The sequence below is a fragment of the Harpegnathos saltator genome, unplaced genomic scaffold (genome assembly GCF_003227715.2).
Source record: "Harpegnathos saltator strain DR-91 unplaced genomic scaffold, Hsal_v8.6 scaffold101, whole genome shotgun sequence".
NCBI lineage: Eukaryota > Metazoa > Arthropoda > Insecta > Hymenoptera > Formicidae > Harpegnathos > Harpegnathos saltator.
This window is the reverse complement of record NW_020229875.1, coordinates 1,374,437-1,392,118: the sequence shown is the minus strand read 5'-3', so window position 1 is coordinate 1,392,118 and position 17,682 is coordinate 1,374,437. Positions and strand designations below refer to the sequence as shown.

Here is a 17,682-nt window from a genome sequence, read left to right as displayed (position 1 = left end):
ACACGGCCAATCGCTATCGACGATTTCGATCGATTTATTATCGCTGATAAAATATGTCCTTTCCCTTCCCGATCGATCACGTATCGAAAACTATCGATAGCTCGATACACGCTCGAAAAGATCGTTGCGCTTTTCGCCGACGAATATCCCGCCACGTGTACCGCGAACACGTCCTCCGGCTGCTGCGGAACGTTCTGTATATATTCCGCACACCTCCCGTACTCGAAAAATCATCTGGACCGAGCAACCTTTCAAGTTTCATAACCTTGGCTGGTTACGTACGCCGCGGATCGGCAGGTGTACGCGTGCGCGAGCTGCACCGATACGACACACACACACACACACACACACACACACACACACACACACACACACACACACACACACACACACACACACATCCATACATGTGTGCATACATACCGACTGGCCGATGTGCATTCGAAACGAATTTTCAGTGTTAAGCAAGATTTTGGCCGATCTGTTCGAATCACGAGTTCTCATCGTAGACGCGACGAAAACACAATACTACACATACCACGATCATTGGAAGACACGCAGTCGTGTAGGCGTGTGCGCGTGTGAGAAGTCAAGTTTCGACGTCGCACTTCGTACGCAACTGACCGTACGCGCGCATACATCGTTGTCGTCGTCGTCGTCGTCGCCGTCGTCGTCGTCGTCGTCGTCGTCGTCGATCGCATTCGACCGCGCGTTCCTCTGCTTGAGGGGCCTTTTTTCGTCGCATTTTTCGTGCTCTCCGCCGTTCAGTCTCGTTCGCGACTCGCTTTCGATCGTTTGCACGCGCGCGCAACAGAGAGAGAGAGAGAGAGAGAGAGAGAGAGAGAGAGAGAGAGAGAGGGAAGAGAGAGAGGAAAAGTGAGTAAAAGAAGAGGAGATACAAAGAAAGAGAGATAGGGAGAGAAAGAGAGAGATAGAGAGAGCAAAGGACGAATTCCTAGTGTGTCATTGCATTAGACGGACTTTCGGCGGCGAACATGGCGCTGCTACCGCTGGGTCTGGCGCCAAAGACCATCAAGTATTTGATGTTCGCTTTTAACCTGCTGTTCGTGGTAAGTATACGTATACGGCATGCCGATCGCGTGCGCAACACGCTGACGTCGCGTTTCTCCCGGAGCGATGAGGTGGCAACGTGTGCGTCGCAATTCTATCCGCGCTGTACCGCGCTCTTTATCGAGCTGTTTTATTGATACAACGTGCGATGTGTACTCTTCGGCGAGGCAGGCCTGTTAAAACTCTACCTCTAGAGGACGTCTATGATCCGCGCCGTGAACGCGCTCGAGCGTCGCTCGATGCTCGAGGGGACGACGAGTCCTCGAGGAGAAACGCGTCGTTCGCGAGACCCGCCGAATGTCAGGCCGTTGAAGTTGACTCAAGTCTAATCGCTTGCTAGCTATAACCAGCGAAAAGAGAGACGGATAAGAGAGAAAATCTCTCGCCCTTGGTCTCCATTGACTCGATCGCGATTCGAACGCTCGCACGGTCTTGCACGGGCGACTTTTCGAAAACTAGGTGGACCGTCACGTGGCCCGTCGTAGGTGGGATCCATTTTTAAATGACACACGACTTCATAAGTGTAACGTCGTATTCTCTGGTACTCGGCTGCGACAATCTCGCGTATGTACAGCGCGCTCTTCAAACATTTGCCCGTGGGCAAACATCGCGCGACGCTCGCTCGGATCTCTGATAATCAACAAGTATTACGGTATATACGACTTTTCTGCGTTAACCTTTAACATTTATGGCACGAACCACGCGACATCGTCATTGCGCAATTATCTAAAGCAGATATTTCAGCACGGTAACCGGGACGGAGATAGTGCGTTGCCGGCTGTAATTAATAAATCCTGCTGTGTGGGAGAACATCTGTTCAGAAAGAGAGGTTTTTCATGTTTATATTTAATAAATAACAAACGTTTCAATTCCACTTGGTTCGTTTATTGTGTATCAGATATAAACGCAGCCTTTTTTTTTTTTACCAAAGTTATATGTTGTTCCGTAGATGTAGACTGAGTTTAGGCACACGCCTAAAGCCTGATAGAAAATTAATCGAGCGCTCATCCGCTGCGATATTAAAGCTTCGTTATTCATCGAGGAAGACTGCGATGAGTAATCAAGTCATTAGACGTTCGGAAGAAATCTTACAACGAGGCGACCTACGTGAGATAGCGTTCGACGGGAATCCTTATCGCATGTTGAGTTTTTCCTTCCCGATCTCCACGCGCGTAGTGTGACGTCAAAACTGAGAGACCACTTTCGGTACGGTTGTCTAGAAGACGAAAGTGATCAGCGTCGGATAGGTCGATAGCGAGCTCCGTGCTGATTGGAACGGAAAACTTATGATACATTTGAACGATAAAATTGCGTTATTGATTCGAGCCGCAAATAACTGTTTTTATCTTCGCACACATTCGCTGTTCTTTTTTATTCATTTGTACACCTCTTTATATGATTACACTCCATAATTACACTCCGACACATTTGTATTTTTATTACATTTGTTTTTTTTTTATTATATTCGTATGGCGCACGGTTTTATCGAGGTTAATCGACTGCGAAATTCTTGGTTAATGTGTGAACCCAGTAGAATCACAAACAACTCGATAATGGCTAATCTGTTTTTAAGTGATAAATCGGTGTAATCGAGATACAAGTCGCACTATTAGGTTTTTATTAATAAATCCATTTGTCGGAAATGTACTTTTTGTTAAACTTTAATAATTTCCCGACGGGAATTTAGGTAAAAGCGCGACATTGCTCTTAGACATGAGATAATATATATGGCACATTAAGTGCGTAAATATAGTGTAATTGAGAAAAATTTTCGTATTTCTTTAACAGGGTGCACTTCTGACATAGAAATGGTCATATTTTGTTAAAAAAAAAACGAAAAAAAAAATTCGCTGCGGACAGGATTCGAACCTGTGCGGGTAGAACCCAATGGATTTCAAGTCCATCTCCTTAACCGCTCGGACACCGCAGCTGTTGAGGAAAACGTTCCATTTATGCTACCTCTTTCACGCAGCTGCAAAATCCAACCGTAACCGTGCAATATTTCGTGAAAATTTCAAAACAGATATTCGCGCTAGAAAGTCAACGCGATCGACAAATGTTTATGCTCCTTTTTTTTAATTTTATCGAAATATATTTTCTATACGCATAATTTACGGTTGATGATGCAATCGGAGGATCGTCGACATAATTATACAATTATGTAATTATTACGTGTAAACGACGGATTCAACGGGAAAGTTTGCGCTTGCGATTCTCTTTCCTATGAAAATACACTGTGCACGTACTATGATATTTTTTGTTTTCCAGATTACAGGAATAATACTGCTGTCAATCGGCGTAGCGATCCACCAATTGTTCAAGCAGTACGAGCCCTTCCTTGACAACAATTTTTCTTCGGTGCCTTCTCTCCTTATAGCCGTGGGCTCCATTATCTTTATCATCGCTTTCTTCGGATGCTGCGGAGCCGGTCGCGAAAGCTATTGTATGATCGTAACGGTAAGATACGAACTCGTTCGTAAAAAGTTCGTAAAAAGTGTGATCATGTGTTCCTCTGATCTCAGACAAATTCATCTCGAACCTTTCCCTTTCTGCAAAAAAAAAATGCAAGATCTGCACGCGTCTGATCAATCAGCGTATCGTTGAATTGCACGCGACACGTATGTGAGAGTTTCGAAATGTTTTTCGATGAAAAAAAAGTGTTTCTTTTCGCAAGATTTTCGTATTATTGCGTCTGCACCATGATTGTAATTCTCTCATCAGTCAATTAGTCGATAATAATTACCCAGCCGACTGGGTTGGACAACAATAATGATAATGAGTAATCTACTACACGTATATCGTCGAGTGTATTTTACTCCCGCGACGAGTGGTCGCTTTCGAAATGTAACGATCGATTGAGACCGCCGTGAACGTCGCCGTAATTCAAAAACTTTCGCGGTTCTCGATTTAATTGCGATCGAGATCTCTCGACTCGTCGGAGCGTCGCGTCGTTTTCGGCCGGCGGTGAAAGGAGCCGACGTAAAAAGAAAGAGAAAAACAAAACAGAGCGCGTCCAATTCGCCCGCTCGTGCAGGTATCGTCTCCCCTACGTTTTCATAATGTAATGAGCAATGTTTTGTGCGCGAAGTATGTAATCGGTGCGTGCGTTTCCCCCGCCTCTCAACTCTCCGACGGCGATATATATTCCGAGAATTATCGTCCCTCGCACGTGGAGAAGAGAGAGGGTGGGCGCGCTTCCGCTGTTACTTTAAAAAATTAACGCGAACGCATATATTACGGGAGAGTCTGTAATAAGTAATAATCATGAAGTCGCGGAGTCGATCGAGGTGTGTTGCCGGCGTATCTTCGCGATCTTCCGACGTTCTTCGGTTCATTAAAGTCCATTAAAAGCTAAAGCTATTCGTACCAACTGAGGTCAGACGGACAATCCGTAAGACGTTTCCAGCAATGTCTCTCCCGATAATCTCCAGTTGATTTTTTCTTCTCTTTTGCACTACAGTTCTGCACGCTTCTAATCGCAGTCTTCGTGCTGGAGATCATCGGTGGCACGATGGGATACGTGATGAGAGAGAATGTCACATCGGTCGTCAAGGGAAAGATGCTCAACACGATGGCCGGTTATAATTCCACCAAGGATATTCAGTTAATCTGGGACGATTTGCAGCAAGATGTAATGCACAATTCTTACCCTCGGAGATTTATTCTCCCGGACCGGCCCGAGTTCATATCTTCGAAAGACAAAATGCTCATAAGTCTATGTACAAGCTTAATGACGATTTAATTACCAGAAAGTTGTATACTTTAGAATGTAGATTGAGATGTGGATTAGGACGGAGATCACGAAAGCGTAAGCTTTTTTAACACAAAGAAGTACTCTTGATATACTTGTACGAGCAATTCTCTTCTCTGTACGGTCAGAGGTATATTTTTGAAAAATATCTTTGCGACGACGTTGTATGTGCGATCCGTCGCTTCTTCTATTTTCGATAGCAGCTGCGTTGGAAGTTTTTCACGCTCCGCGTAGTGCCGTCCCTATCGTGGGAGTAAGGGCGATCGTCGCGAGGATATCATAGACGACGAAGCGATAGGGATAATTTCAGTGTGCGACTCTAATTCGTGGCGTATATAATGCATGCGTGTGTGTGGTACCTGGTGTACACGCGACGGGGGTAGTATAAATCGATTTTTACGTCGTCCCGCGCTTCCTTGACCACTCTCAACGATATCGAAACGCGAGCGAGCGTGTCGTAAAATATTAGACGCGCTTTCCTCGACATCTCTTTGTTACGTGCGACTCCGTAAATATTATTGCACTCGCACGTAATATTTCATTAACTTGATAATGTACAAATGTCCGTTTTCGTAATTGGAATGCCGTGGCACGCTCGACGCTTCTAATTGAATATGACGATGAGCGTGTTGTAAAATTTATATTCTGAAAGAGAAACAGAGCCAACGTCCGTTCTTCTCGTGTTCAGCACAGCGATACAGAAAACGTTTCAGCAGTTCTTTTGAACCTTTGAAAACGACGTACATTATACCAAGTATACCGGTTGGGCGATCGGATTTTGTGAAGTTCCGTGAATATTCAGATTTTGAAACGTTTATATATTTTAAGATTCCTATAATTAAGAAGCGAGAAACTGACATTAGCCTTGTTTTCTTTTCTTTCAAGATATGGAATTATTAGACGCGTTCTCAAACTTTTTTCACAGTTGATCCTCATACTCCCACGACGTTCCATGATGAACGTGATGACAAACGAACATTTCTTCTTGCAGTTTGATTGCTGTGGAACAACTAACGCCACCGACTGGATAAATCGTTATTCTGGCATTCCAATGTCGTGCTGCGATCGTGCCGTAGGCACTATTGGCTCTACGAATTGTACATTAGAATCACCGACTCTTCACAGCATGGGTTGCTTGGACGCGTTCGCACATTTCGCAGAGAAACACGCGGGTAAAATAGCAGGAGTTGGAATCGGCTTAGGTGTTATTCAGGTACCTTAAAAAGAATCATTAGATGTAACAAATTTTTTCACAATATTAATATTATCGTTTGTTTCAAAGCAAGAATATTACAAATATACATATATATATATATATTTAAAATATTGAATAAGTGCAAAGGTTTGATGAGATATGAATAATAATAATTTTATTAAAAACGATCTACTCGTTCTACCGAATAACATTGTCATTGTTTTCTATTATCTTTGATATAATGTACAAATCCACATATTTTTAAGTGCTGTCAGAAAACTGAATCAGTCACGACATCTCTGAAAAAGCCATCAAAACTTTTGAACTCACTCAATATATTCTCATTGTATGTCTCATTGATAGAAAAAACCAAGTGATATCTTATGTTACAGTTGTTAGGGATCTTCCTATCGTCCTACCTAGCCAAGTCCATCAAAAACTGCTATCAGACCATGTAAACTTTTGTACAAAAGATCGCAACTGTGGTGTTGCGCTCAGCGAGCTCAGCAGGTTTTCCATCAGGATATAGATCTACGCGCAAATAAATCATTTGCCGTCGTAAGAGTGATAAATAATTTTTGTGTTATGCTATACGTGGGTGGCTTATATAAACAATATTGAACGAATAACGTGTATTTTTAATAAAATCTATGCTGAGAAACGTGATTCTTCTCTCTTCAGTTCCGATGCATTCATGACTCTCCATTTTCCTGTTTCTCCCTGAAAAGTAGAAAATGACAGAATCCTAAAAAGACAAGGAAACGAAATTAATTGTTTTGCAGAGACTTATTCCTACGTTGCGATAATTAAAAAGTTTTAAGCCGAGACTCGAGTATAAATTATTTCTGCAATATACACAAAAATCACAAAGAACGTTGAGTTGCACGTGCATACACCGTTCGCGCATGAATCATACTTGTCCTGCGTGTTTTGCTCATGCACAAACATAGCAACGGCGAACTTATTACTTTTATGTCACTTGGTACTGACGAAAATTCCAATCTATGTCAATGGATCACTAAGAATATTAATTTCGGCCCATAAGAGCCACGCATGCAAAAATATATGTAGCGAATAATTTCTTACATCATCGACATTATTATCCTTCCTCATAAAATTATTCGCTATCGACATCCTTGTGCGATTCTCACTATCCGAAGTTAATTTTCAGTGACTGAATATCTTTTTTATTTCTCAATGCGTCGCGCCATCGCAGGTTCTTCGCCATTGTGTGGAAAATTGACAGATTATTAGCGAAGCATTAGTGACAAACAAGCATGGAAAATTCGAATACCTTTGAGACACTTTGTACAGAAAGTGGGGACGGCTTGGTTTTGCAATTGGTAGGATAAGAGAACAAGGTGGCGGTATATATATATATGCACGATACACGTCTTTTCCTTCGCGATGATACGTTCCCGACAAAACCGTAATAACACCGCTCGTTCCGACGAAAATAAACGTCGCGATAAGGAAAGACGCGTACGCGTTTTCGCTGAAATTAAAGTACAAAGAAACACGGTTGTGCCGGGGGCTATATTTCGTGTTGCGGTAATACGAGTTAAAAATTGTTTTAGATATCTCCGGAGATTCTTACAGCGCTGTGAAACCGCGAGGAGGCGCGCACTGAAGATTTTTCCTGCAAGATGCACGAAGAAAACGGGTTGAATTGAATGAGTTGAGTTAAATCAACGTGATGACGATTTTTGGATCTTACGGTCGAAATTCGATTCTGATGCGTTCGATGCGATCGTCATCAAGTCCGATCACTTTTTTCCTCCACATGCGTCATCAAGTCGATCACTTTTTTTCCTCCACATGCGCATTTTCTGGATTTTCTTTTCCAGAGACGAAGGCTCTCCGCTCATACGTGCCGCGCATTCGTTTGTGCACGCTCGCCCGAATTCGTCGCGGACTTATCGTCTGGCTGCATTTATTCGCGTTATCGCGACTTCCTCGTCTCTCCTCCCACTCCCGGCATAGACAAAGGAACACGTCGACTCCGCGCAAAGGACGTCGCCCGTGGTCGACCGGCGAACAGTCGTCCGTCCGTCGTCGTTGTCGCCTTCGTACGTTTTCGTGGCCCGTTATCGGCCTGCGAGATAACGCTGATCGGCCGCCGCGGCCCGATACCGAGCATCGGCATCGACATCGGCAGTCGGTGAGTCGGCGGTGGATGTGCGCGGATCTACGACGATTATTGTGCACCTGCGCCCGCGAAAGAAGCACGGCAAGAGCACGAAAATGGCGGCCACGCATCTCGACGTCGGCCTTCGCTGCATCAAGTATCTGCTGTGCGCAGTCAACTCCCTCTTCGTGGTCTGTATCTCGTGGTATTTTTATTCCACTTGAAAAGACGCGATCCTGCCGCTCGCGGAATGGAATCGTCCTACTTGTCCCGGTGTTGCGTCTGCGATGCCTCTATTAATATTTCACATTCTACACGACGGCTCAAAATACGTCGTCTGCTCCTTGTCTTCCGCCCTCTTCTCCTCCCTCGCGCGAACGCAGGCGTCTCATCGTGCGATATTACGATTGGCACGATGCGTTTCCTCGAAGTTGCCGCGAATACGTCGTCGGCGTTGCGTAAGTCCTCTTCCTTTGCCGGAAGAGACATTCTCGGGAAATGAGATAATGCTTGCGCCTCTCCAAACTTGAACACAGGTAATCCACGTAGAGTCCACGCCGACGTCGTTAGTAAAGGCCGTTGGACAATGCTTTCGCGACGCAAACTCTCGAGAAAGTGCAATTGCGCGCATTATAGCGCATTATAGAGCGCTCCCATGTGAACTGTACCATACATTCGTAATTATCGATTGCCATTACAGCGACCGCGTAGATAAAGCTTGGTTTAAAAAAAAAAAAAAAGAGGCTTCGACCTGCAGCGGGAGTAACCATCATTGATTGCCAGTCGCTCGCTTTTAACGAAGGAGGAGAAACGGCATCGTCTTGGCTGAAAGAAGATTAGGAATGATTTTTCTCATTTAATTAGCCGCGTCACGTATAGTTACACGCGTGAGAAGTCGGGCTTATCGAGAATGAAAAATTTCCAGCCGAGAATACGAGAGAATACGAGAACGCTATTTTGAATTTCTCGATTACGATTGGTCGGCCGGCTGGCTTCTGAGAAAATTATTAGCGCTTACGTTTCCGCACATACCGACGTTCTTACGTCGTAAATTGTTTGAGCACGATACACGTATCGTGATATTGCGCTCTGGCTTTCAGCTCTTTGTCTTTTAAGTGGATCGCTCGTATATCAGTCTTATTTGCCATCGATATGGCTGTTGATGCTAGGCCTCGATAACGCGCACAGACGGCGACTGAACTGAAAGTGAAAACAATTCATTAGACGTCCACTTTCCACACATGTCTAAGGAAGTTTTTGTTCTTTCATGTGGCGATCGTTCGGAATCGATATTACTTGCGGGCTGACGCATCTATCGCGAGGAAAATTATATTTGAAACGCTAACCAACAGCGATAGTAGATTCACATTTTCGAAATGAAAAAGAATCAATTTGTATTGCGATAGCGTATCTGATAATCCTAGTCGCATCTGTGATGCGCGAGAAAGTAAGAGGAAAAAGGGGAAAACCCATGGAAAATCATGAAACAAACATGATGATGAAAGGGAGGCGTCCATGTTATAATATCTGTCATAATATCTGCGTTCTTTGTTCTTTATATATATTTAATATATATATCTTTCTCTTTATCGGAAACACAAAGTCACAAAGAAAGCGATACGGGCCACGAAGTTCGAGTTTCATTGTTCCGAGAGAGCACTTTCGAACTACGGTCGATATCATATAGACAAGCCTATGCACTGTTAAATTATTAGGCGATCCGCATAACAGCTGCGCAACCTGATTAACACTGTGCCTCTCTCAATTAAACGAAGAAATGGAAATAGCTGTTTGTTCGTCGATCGTTCACGTGGATTGTCGATACGCTATCGAAAACACTGCCTGTAAACTTACGCAATGAAATTGCAGCTTCGATACTAACAATGAGAAGTGACTCTAAAGTATTGCGACGTTACGAAATATATCAAACATGTAACGGTAGCTTAGTGTAGCGGTGCAAACGGAAACGTTGAAACGCAATTGTGAGGGACAACTGGCGCAAGAGCCAAGCTGAATATAACAATAAACGATAAAATAAGAAAAGAAAGAATATCGTCAATCGTACAAATCTTAAGAGAACGTTCAGTGTACTTGCGAGAGCCTATATCATCACCTGGGGCACAAATGTTCGCTTATCAGTAGAGATAAATGTATAATCTTTGTGATGTGCGCGGTATCGCCGTGCGACTCGAACAATGTACACGAACGAATTGTGGAAAGGTCTGTTCTTAAAAACCGGCGCAGGTTGCTTGATCGCCGTCGCGCTTCTGTTCGATCTTTGATTGTCATTGTTACCAGGAGAGATAATTGCACGAGATAACTATATTGTGCACAAATATGAGATCGGCTTACCGAGCAGTCGCGCGTATTTATGTAAACCAAATTGAAAGCTCAAGAGCCTCCGCTATCTCGATACAATACAGATTGTCTCTCTCGACCGCGTCGATATCGCGTCGTCAAGAGAACTCAAGACGAGCGTGAAATGATGAAATTTAGTTCGCAGACTTTTCCACGACGAGGACGTATTAAGCTGGCAATGCGCTTTATACCACGTGCGTTCCTAATGAAAATAATAGAACGTCTTATCGTACGAATTACGTAGCTCGTTTTGTCATGCGAATAGAATGATGTATGCGGTTCGCGATATGCTTCGCACACGATAACGACGTTTTGCGTGTCGCTTCAGCCTTTTCAGTTGGAAATAATTCGCCGCGCGCCGATACGATTAGTCGTAGACGCGAATTACGTAACCGATGACAAATAATTAAGGACAATCAAGATCTTATATGCCGCGCGAGAGGGCGCGCTAATGATACAAAATACTAATGACTCAAGACTCACGACGGTTAATTAGCTAATTATTAGGCTAAATTAAGTTACAGTTAATAAGTAACGGTTAATAAGGCCTAGGCTGCGCAGTAATACCTTCCTGTGTGTTTTCGTTACAGCTGACGGGGATAATGATAATATCGGTCGGCACGACCATCTACGCCGTTTATGAGAACTTTTCGCATTTCCTGGACCCGAGATACTTCTCGCCGGCCACGCTCCTTATCGTGGTAGGGATATTCGTGTTCATAATAGCTTTCATGGGATGCTGCGGCGCGCTCCAGGAAAGCACTTGCATGGTTCTTGTGGTAAGTGAAATCTCTCGCAGTAAAGAGAATATTTGCAGTCCTTATGTGTCTTCTCCCGGAATGACAAAATAAAGAAATCTTTGATAGAGTCTCCGTAATTCTCTTTCTCCGTGATTGCCCTTCGATGTATACAAGACGCAAATGCTCTTTTTATCCACTGCATATTCTGTCTTCCCAGATTTCTTTCATCTTACGATCTCAACATGAATTCTAATATTTATCTTCAGTTTGCAGTCTTGCTGTCGATCGTGTTGTTGCTGGAGCTGGCCGCCGCAGTTGCTGCATACGCCTTGCAGGACAGCATCCAGGATCTTCTAGAAGAGAAGATCAACGTAACGATGCATGAGTACGGGAATAACAAAGAGGCCACGGCTGCCATTGATTTCTTGCAATCTAGGGTAAGTACTCCTTGCACTAGCTGTATACTTGTGTATGTAACAAAAAGTGTTCAAGCGTATCTCTTCGGAAGGGAAGAAACATCCTGAAACATCATATCTGAATTATATTATTTAAACTACATAAAGAAAATTATATCTGAATTCTATTTTGTCTTCTTCTTAGTTACGCTGTTGTGGATACAATGGACCTCAGGATTGGGATGATAATTCGCTTAACAATACGCGTATAATGAATTCCTGCTGTGACTTTATATCTGTGTATCCCGCTGAAGACATTTGTCCGGTGGAAGACAGATACCAAGCAGGTTGTATCAGTCGCCTGTCCATTATTATCCAACGCAGTGCGCTTTATATCGGTACAGGAGCCGTAGCGATCGCTCTCATTCAGGTAAGTGGGTCCACTTTCACTAAATTTTACGTATCACACGCGTATTAAATTTAACAAAAATCTACTTGGAAAAGAAATAAATATTTTTGCTTCTTGCCAACTGAGAGAAGCATAATTTTGAAGAAATTATAGTTCATTTTCAGTTGAACAAAATCGATGATAATCTGCATTCTATTTCTTTCCAGTTGACGGGAATCATGTTTGCGTGTATGTTGGGTCGAGCCATCAGGCGCCAGAAAACGGAGAGGGAAAGGCGTCGTTGGGAATTACGAGAGAATCTCGTAAACGGTTACGAACCGTTGGGAAAGTCGGATCCCTTGACTACGTTCCCCATAGTGTACATGTCACCGGAATATCCGCTTAAAAGCGAACAAAAGTGTTAACACAATTCCTGGAATGAGATGTCTCGTTTTTAAGAACCATAAACCGAATGTGTTAATATTCTGCGATATAAAAAGTGAACTTATAAAACCAGAAATAATCTTCTAATTGTCCTCATGAGGCAAGAATCTACAAAAATTGAATAATAGTTTTCTACAACATATTAAAACATCTTACAAGAATGAATACTTATTATTTTTGACAACATTTTGACTAACTTTTGTTCGGTGAGTTATTGCTGGGTAATATGTGCGTGAGGAACTAATACTTAACCAAAAACAGATTGTGATTTATAATTTATAAATTATATATTTTCTTACACATATATATAGCGCCATAGATATGTACAAACCTAAAATTGTTTAAAAGTCAAATTCTGTTTGCTCTGTTTACTTTAGATATTTTGTACGAATAAATATTTCAATATTCAAAGAAATAAAGTAACTAATACTTGATTAAAAGTATTTGTTACGTATGCATAAAGAGAGATATTCATTTGCAAATTTATTAAGCGAGTTGTTGCAAGAATTGTTGCCAATACTTACTGTATATTACTATGTATATTTATGTTTAAAATAAATGTCTTTATTCTATTAAAGTACTTTTGCTATTATACATTTACATTTATTGAATAGACAATAGAGAATTTGAATTCTAGCATATAGAGTTGTGTTACACTACGTGTAATAAGCGACTTATTAAATAAATATATTTAAATTTATTTCATTCATACTGACGTCACCAGAAGAATTCTGCTTGCTTCAGAATCTCAGAAGCTTCCTTATAATTCTCTCCATTTTCAAGGTATGGAGGCGTCAATTCACGATATGCGAGGCAAACACGTCTCGACGCAACATCCTGTCGAAGTACTGAATGTTCCCACTTATACCTGCCGAATCAAATTCATGTATATATGTTAATTATAATGCGTAAACTGTACGAGTATAAAGTATAAGAGTGCAAATTACGATATTTCTTATTTCAATATTTATAAATAAACTAATATCGTACCTTGTAGGACCATACAAAATCATGAGTGATCTTGCAGGCATCGGTAATCGCACCACCGTGTCATCACCGATATTTACAGTTTGCGTATTTTTGCAAACGTCATCTTTCAAAATAGAATTATTATAATTTGGGACACAATCCAGGTTGTACCGATTTATTGGGCCGCGATAAGGAGTCATTGTCAGAACAGTATCACCGAGAACGTTCACAGTCACTATGCGCTCTCCCCAGATCCAGCAATCATCAATGTGAGGATCAATAGAAGCACCTCGTGCAGGATCGTATTCGAGAGAACATTGCTCAACAGTCTTAAAATTGTGTAACAGTGGTACTTCTTCGAATTTTGTCTGTACAAACTGCGTTATTTTAGGAAAACCATTGAATGTTCCTAATCGTAATTTCCTCTTCTTGAAATTACATTTTGGTCCAAAATTCTATAAATTAAGTCTCATAGTTTAAATGCATTAAAGCTATTTAAATATATATTTATATATTTTTAAGCAAAGATATGTACCTGTTTCCTTCTGCCACTTTGTGAAGCTTGCCAAGGGAGATGATCAAGTGATTTCATCAATTCTTCAGCTTCATCTTTGTTTAAGAAATCTAGCTGGGATATACCTTGTTAATTATATACTATCAGAGGTACTATAAAATATGCACTATTTTCTGTTGTAAACATTACCTTGATATAAACACCAGGATAATCAATTAAGTTTCCATCATGATGAGGATGTTTTTTGTATTCATCTATGTTCCACCCAAGTGATAATTTATCACAATATGGACAATAAACATAACTTTTGCTTTCCTATGAAAGCACATGCAGCAATTGTACTTTAAATCATATACATATTCCACAATTTTGTGGTATAATTTCAGCAGATAAAACATTTTATATAAAATATATAGCAGCTTCGAAAATTAATTTTTTTTATATCAAATGTACAATGTTTTATACAAAAAAAAACTATTGTATAAAAAAGATAATATATATATGCATTAAATATATAATAAAAGAGATAAAGTAATAATAATAAAACATGACGAAAGTACAAGGTTATCTCATCCTTTCACATAAAAATAGAAGGATGTAAACTGGTTTTTCAGGTATTTTAGTTGAGTAGAAGGGGACTCTTTGAAGACATATTCTGTTAGTTGAATAAATAGTATATGATAGACAGTAGATGAAGTAGGAAGAAGTTGAACGTATATAGCAAAATTCTCAGGTATGAATTTCTTAATATACATAATTAAAGCAACATATATACCTTTCTATGTGAAAAATGACAACTGTGAACGCACAGTAGAAAATATAAATTTTCATATATCCATATATATTTAGGGTGACAAAATATTCTGATTTTTACGGTAAAAAAAAGAAAATAACAACAGAAAACAAGGTATGTTACTAATTAAAAAGCATTGTCATCTATTTAGAAATTTCTAGGTTAAAACATTTCAGAATTTTACCTGTAACTTATTTGTCTCTGTCTTGGATATTTTATACTCTTCCTCACAAATTAAACAAGAGCGTATTCCTTTGCACCCGCATGGTCGAACAGTCTGCATGGTGATTTATTCTTTCTTCTTTATCAGATAAATTAAAGATCTGTACAGGAGCCAAGAGCAAATCTTAAGTTGACTTTGGAGGTTTTTGTCTGGCAAGAACACGAAACAGTGCTTCTATCTACTAGATGCATATCCATATTACTAAATTGTGGTTTGAATCTTGGCTAAAATCAATTTTTTAGCTAAGACTACAATTATGACTTTTCAACAGTCATAATGGTCTATTATAATGATAACCGTAACTTCTAGTACATTTATTTACACTACAGAATACATTAATGAGAAAAACAATGCAGTAATATTTTAATCTTACGCGCAAATTTTTAAAAAAGCATTTATCATTAGTAGGTAAAGTTCACTGACAAAAGGCTTCAAATAAATCGATTATTATCGATAACTTCAAAATTTTATTTTCGAAATTTTATTGATTATAAAAATTGACATTTTTTCTAATCGATTTTTCAGAAGTCGATTACTTTCTTTAATGTTATCGTTCCTAATTTTCAAACAAGTTAGAATTTTGTGTTTACACGCCGAACTTGGATAATGGCGGTCGTATATACGCGCGCGCATATTGTGTGTACATACGCAATATCTTTTACATTAAAATTTTTTAATTCAAATTTAAAAATTTTAACCATTCAATCATAAAGTCTAAAAGGTATATTTTAAATGGTTTCATTCTCTAAATATATCTTTAAGCTTTGAAATAAAGTTTCATGAACAGTTCAACAAAGAGCGAAGTGCTATTGTATTTTTATTCGATCTCATTCAGAGTACATGACAGAGAAATTATTATAATACGATTGTTAAACAATAAACATAATCATCTATATACTAATGAGATAAGTAATAAAGTAACAAAGATTTTACTCTTTGCTGCGGTCTGTGACCGTAAAATGGTACAAAAGAAAGTCAAAAGTTGATATCATTCAGTGATTTTCATTATCTCCTCGTCACTTCGGGTCATAACCTGAGATATTACTGACATTATATTTCGACCTTTCAACATTACCCGTACAGTTGCACTTCATCATTCATTTGCGCTGCGAAGATGCTATCGAAAATCGGCTTCGTCTATTTATTGGGTCTCTCTACGAGTTTCGCCAGTAAGTATATAGCACAATTCATATATCAGCAATGCTTAATTATATTAATGAAAAACTTCTAAATAATGCCGAAATATTTGGCATTCTCACAATACTTGTCGCTGCGAATTCTTACGAATGCTGGCTCTGATTGACTTCTTTCCCTTTATAATTGTAAAATTATTTCTATTTCTGGTCGTCCCACAGATCCCCCGGTAGAATGTCCTAATATCATTAGCAGAAACCAGTGGACCACTGCACCTGCCGGAGACGTGAATTATTTAATCCTGCCGATACCTTATGTGGTAATACAACATACAGTGACCCCCGAGTGCGAGACTCGCGACAAATGTACGGAACGCGTCGAAAACATACGTAGTTATCACATGAACGATCTTGGTTGGGATGACATCGGTTACTCGTAAGTCGTGCGATTAATTTTCACTTAAGAGTGATACCGAATTTAGAAAGTGGTCGGGTATTATTGACGCTGAACTTACTTAAAATAATGTCTCCCTGAAGATTCCTAGTTGGTGGCGATGGAAACATATACGAAGGATGCGGCTGGACCCGTGAAGGAGCACACACATACGGATACAACAAAAAATCTATCGGCATAGGCTTCATCGGAAATTTCAATAGTAAATGTTACTTTTTTTAATTAATCGTACCAATGATTTATTTCATTAACCGTTATAAGTAATGTTCCGTATAGTTGTTTTATCGTATAATTTTTTGATGTGTTGGAGAGAAAGAGAGATAAGAAAATTATTCTATTGTAGTAAATATATTACATATATTTATTTTCTCTCTTCAGGGAAACAGGCCAAACAAAAGATGTTGGATGCTGTGCATCAATTAATTCAATGCGGCAAATCCCAAGGCATCCTTCGTAGCAACGTACATGTGATCGGTGCCCGACAGGTGAGGGCAACATCCAGTCCGGGAGAGAAGCTCTACCAGCAGATCCAGAATTGGCCTGAATGGGTCAGTAATCCGTAGGAAACTTCGGATAAAGATTTGTAGTTTCTGATCGCTATAATGCGACAGGTAAAGTAGCCGATAAAATCATAGAGTCCACGTTATATTATGAGCAACTTATTTACCCATAATATCACTAAAACAGAACGTAAAATGTAAAATGTGATGAAAATATAAAATGCATATATATATATATATATATATATATATATACTCTTCTTCTCTTAATGCTGTACCTCGCAAGACGTTTGTAGAGTCGACGAAACGTACGATGAAAATGCAAGATCGTAATAAGAAATATACGTCGATATGTTCGAGGTAATAGTTTGTTTTATTATATTACCTTTCTAGCGAGAGAAGTCCAGCTCCTGATCTAATATAAAAAGAAAAATCTTAACACACACACACACACACACACACACACACACACACACACACACGCACACACACACACACACACACACACATATATGTATATGTTTGACATATCGCATTAACATCTCAGAACGCATGTAGCAGACGGCGGAAATAAATCGTGGAGATTGTGACGAATTTAGGAGATGGAACGGTGTGACATCGTAACG

The 17,682-nt window shown here is 40.2% G+C and overlaps 4 protein-coding genes and 1 non-coding gene across 6 annotated transcripts; 3 read left to right on the top strand and 2 right to left on the bottom strand.

Moving 5' to 3' along the window:
• The first annotated feature begins 866 nt into the window (after positions 1-866).
• LOC105186603 (CD63 antigen) lies at positions 867-6,683 on the top strand. The gene is made up of 5 exons (XM_011146931.3): positions 867-1,070; positions 3,340-3,528; positions 4,532-4,702; positions 5,814-6,035; positions 6,410-6,683. Exons 1-5 carry the CDS (start codon positions 996-998, stop codon positions 6,473-6,475), a joined length of 723 nt encoding a protein of 240 aa, XP_011145233.1. The 5' UTR covers positions 867-995; the 3' UTR covers positions 6,476-6,683.
• TRNAS-UGA (transfer RNA serine (anticodon UGA)) lies at positions 2,920-3,001 on the bottom strand. Its single transcript has one exon. It is a non-coding gene; the product is annotated as a tRNA-Ser (tRNA).
• Positions 6,684-8,066: 1,383 nt separating the features above from the next.
• Positions 8,067-13,050, top strand: LOC105186602 (CD63 antigen). Its single transcript, XM_011146930.2, has 5 exons — positions 8,067-8,336; positions 11,094-11,282; positions 11,510-11,680; positions 11,844-12,068; positions 12,254-13,050. The coding sequence occupies exons 1-5, from the start codon at positions 8,262-8,264 to the stop codon at positions 12,449-12,451; spliced, it is 858 nt and encodes a 285-aa protein (XP_011145232.1). The 5' UTR covers positions 8,067-8,261; the 3' UTR covers positions 12,452-13,050.
• Positions 13,051-13,093: 43 nt separating this feature from the next.
• Positions 13,094-15,141, bottom strand: LOC105186605 (alpha-ketoglutarate-dependent dioxygenase alkB homolog 4). The gene is made up of 5 exons (XM_011146934.3): positions 14,931-15,141; positions 14,143-14,268; positions 13,975-14,067; positions 13,461-13,894; positions 13,094-13,338 (listed from the first exon to the last, which is right to left on the bottom strand). The coding sequence occupies exons 1-5, from the start codon at positions 15,027-15,029 to the stop codon at positions 13,188-13,190; spliced, it is 903 nt and encodes a 300-aa protein (XP_011145236.1). The 5' UTR covers positions 15,030-15,141; the 3' UTR covers positions 13,094-13,187.
• On the top strand, positions 14,666-17,420 carry PGRP-S3 (peptidoglycan recognition protein S3). 2 transcript variants are annotated; one of them, XM_011146932.3, is made up of 5 exons: positions 14,666-14,686; positions 16,053-16,138; positions 16,313-16,538; positions 16,640-16,758; positions 16,935-17,420. In XM_011146932.3, exons 2-5 carry the CDS (start codon positions 16,084-16,086, stop codon positions 17,117-17,119), a joined length of 585 nt encoding a protein of 194 aa, XP_011145234.1. In that variant the 5' UTR covers positions 14,666-14,686; positions 16,053-16,083; the 3' UTR covers positions 17,120-17,420. The 2 variants fall into 2 exon arrangements, with proteins under 2 accessions (XP_011145234.1, XP_011145235.1); XM_011146933.2 differs by having other exon boundaries at positions 14,668-14,686; positions 16,325-16,538.
• The last annotated feature ends 262 nt before the right edge of the window (positions 17,421-17,682 follow it).

Bases quoted from the DNA above. Each gene is read 5' to 3' on its own strand.
- LOC105186602 (XM_011146930.2), top strand. From the start codon at position 8,262: ATGGCGGCCACGCATCTCGACGTCGGCCTTCGCTGCATCAAGTATCTG. The intron at 8,337-11,093 runs GTCTGTATCTCG...TTTTCGTTACAG, and splicing joins CAGTCAACTCCCTCTTCGTG to CTGACGGGGATAATGATAAT. The intron at 11,283-11,509 runs GTAAGTGAAATC...ATTTATCTTCAG, and splicing joins GCACTTGCATGGTTCTTGTG to TTTGCAGTCTTGCTGTCGAT.
- PGRP-S3 (XM_011146932.3), top strand. From the start codon at position 16,084: ATGCTATCGAAAATCGGCTTCGTCTATTTATTGGGTCTCTCTACGAGT. The intron at 16,539-16,639 runs GTAAGTCGTGCG...GTCTCCCTGAAG, and splicing joins TGGGATGACATCGGTTACTC to ATTCCTAGTTGGTGGCGATG. The intron at 16,759-16,934 runs GTAAATGTTACT...TTCTCTCTTCAG, and splicing joins CTTCATCGGAAATTTCAATA to GGAAACAGGCCAAACAAAAG.
- LOC105186603 (XM_011146931.3), top strand. From the start codon at position 996: ATGGCGCTGCTACCGCTGGGTCTGGCGCCAAAGACCATCAAGTATTTG. The intron at 3,529-4,531 runs GTAAGATACGAA...TTTGCACTACAG, and splicing joins GCTATTGTATGATCGTAACG to TTCTGCACGCTTCTAATCGC. The intron at 4,703-5,813 runs GTAATGCACAAT...TTCTTCTTGCAG, and splicing joins GGGACGATTTGCAGCAAGAT to TTTGATTGCTGTGGAACAAC.
- LOC105186605 (XM_011146934.3), bottom strand. From the start codon at position 15,029: ATGCAGACTGTTCGACCATGCGGGTGCAAAGGAATACGCTCTTGTTTA. The intron at 14,269-14,930 runs GTAAAATTCTGA...GTGCTTTCATAG, and splicing joins CAGAGACAAATAAGTTACAG to GAAAGCAAAAGTTATGTTTA. The intron at 13,895-13,974 runs GTACATATCTTT...CTTAATTTATAG, and splicing joins AAAGTGGCAGAAGGAAACAG to AATTTTGGACCAAAATGTAA.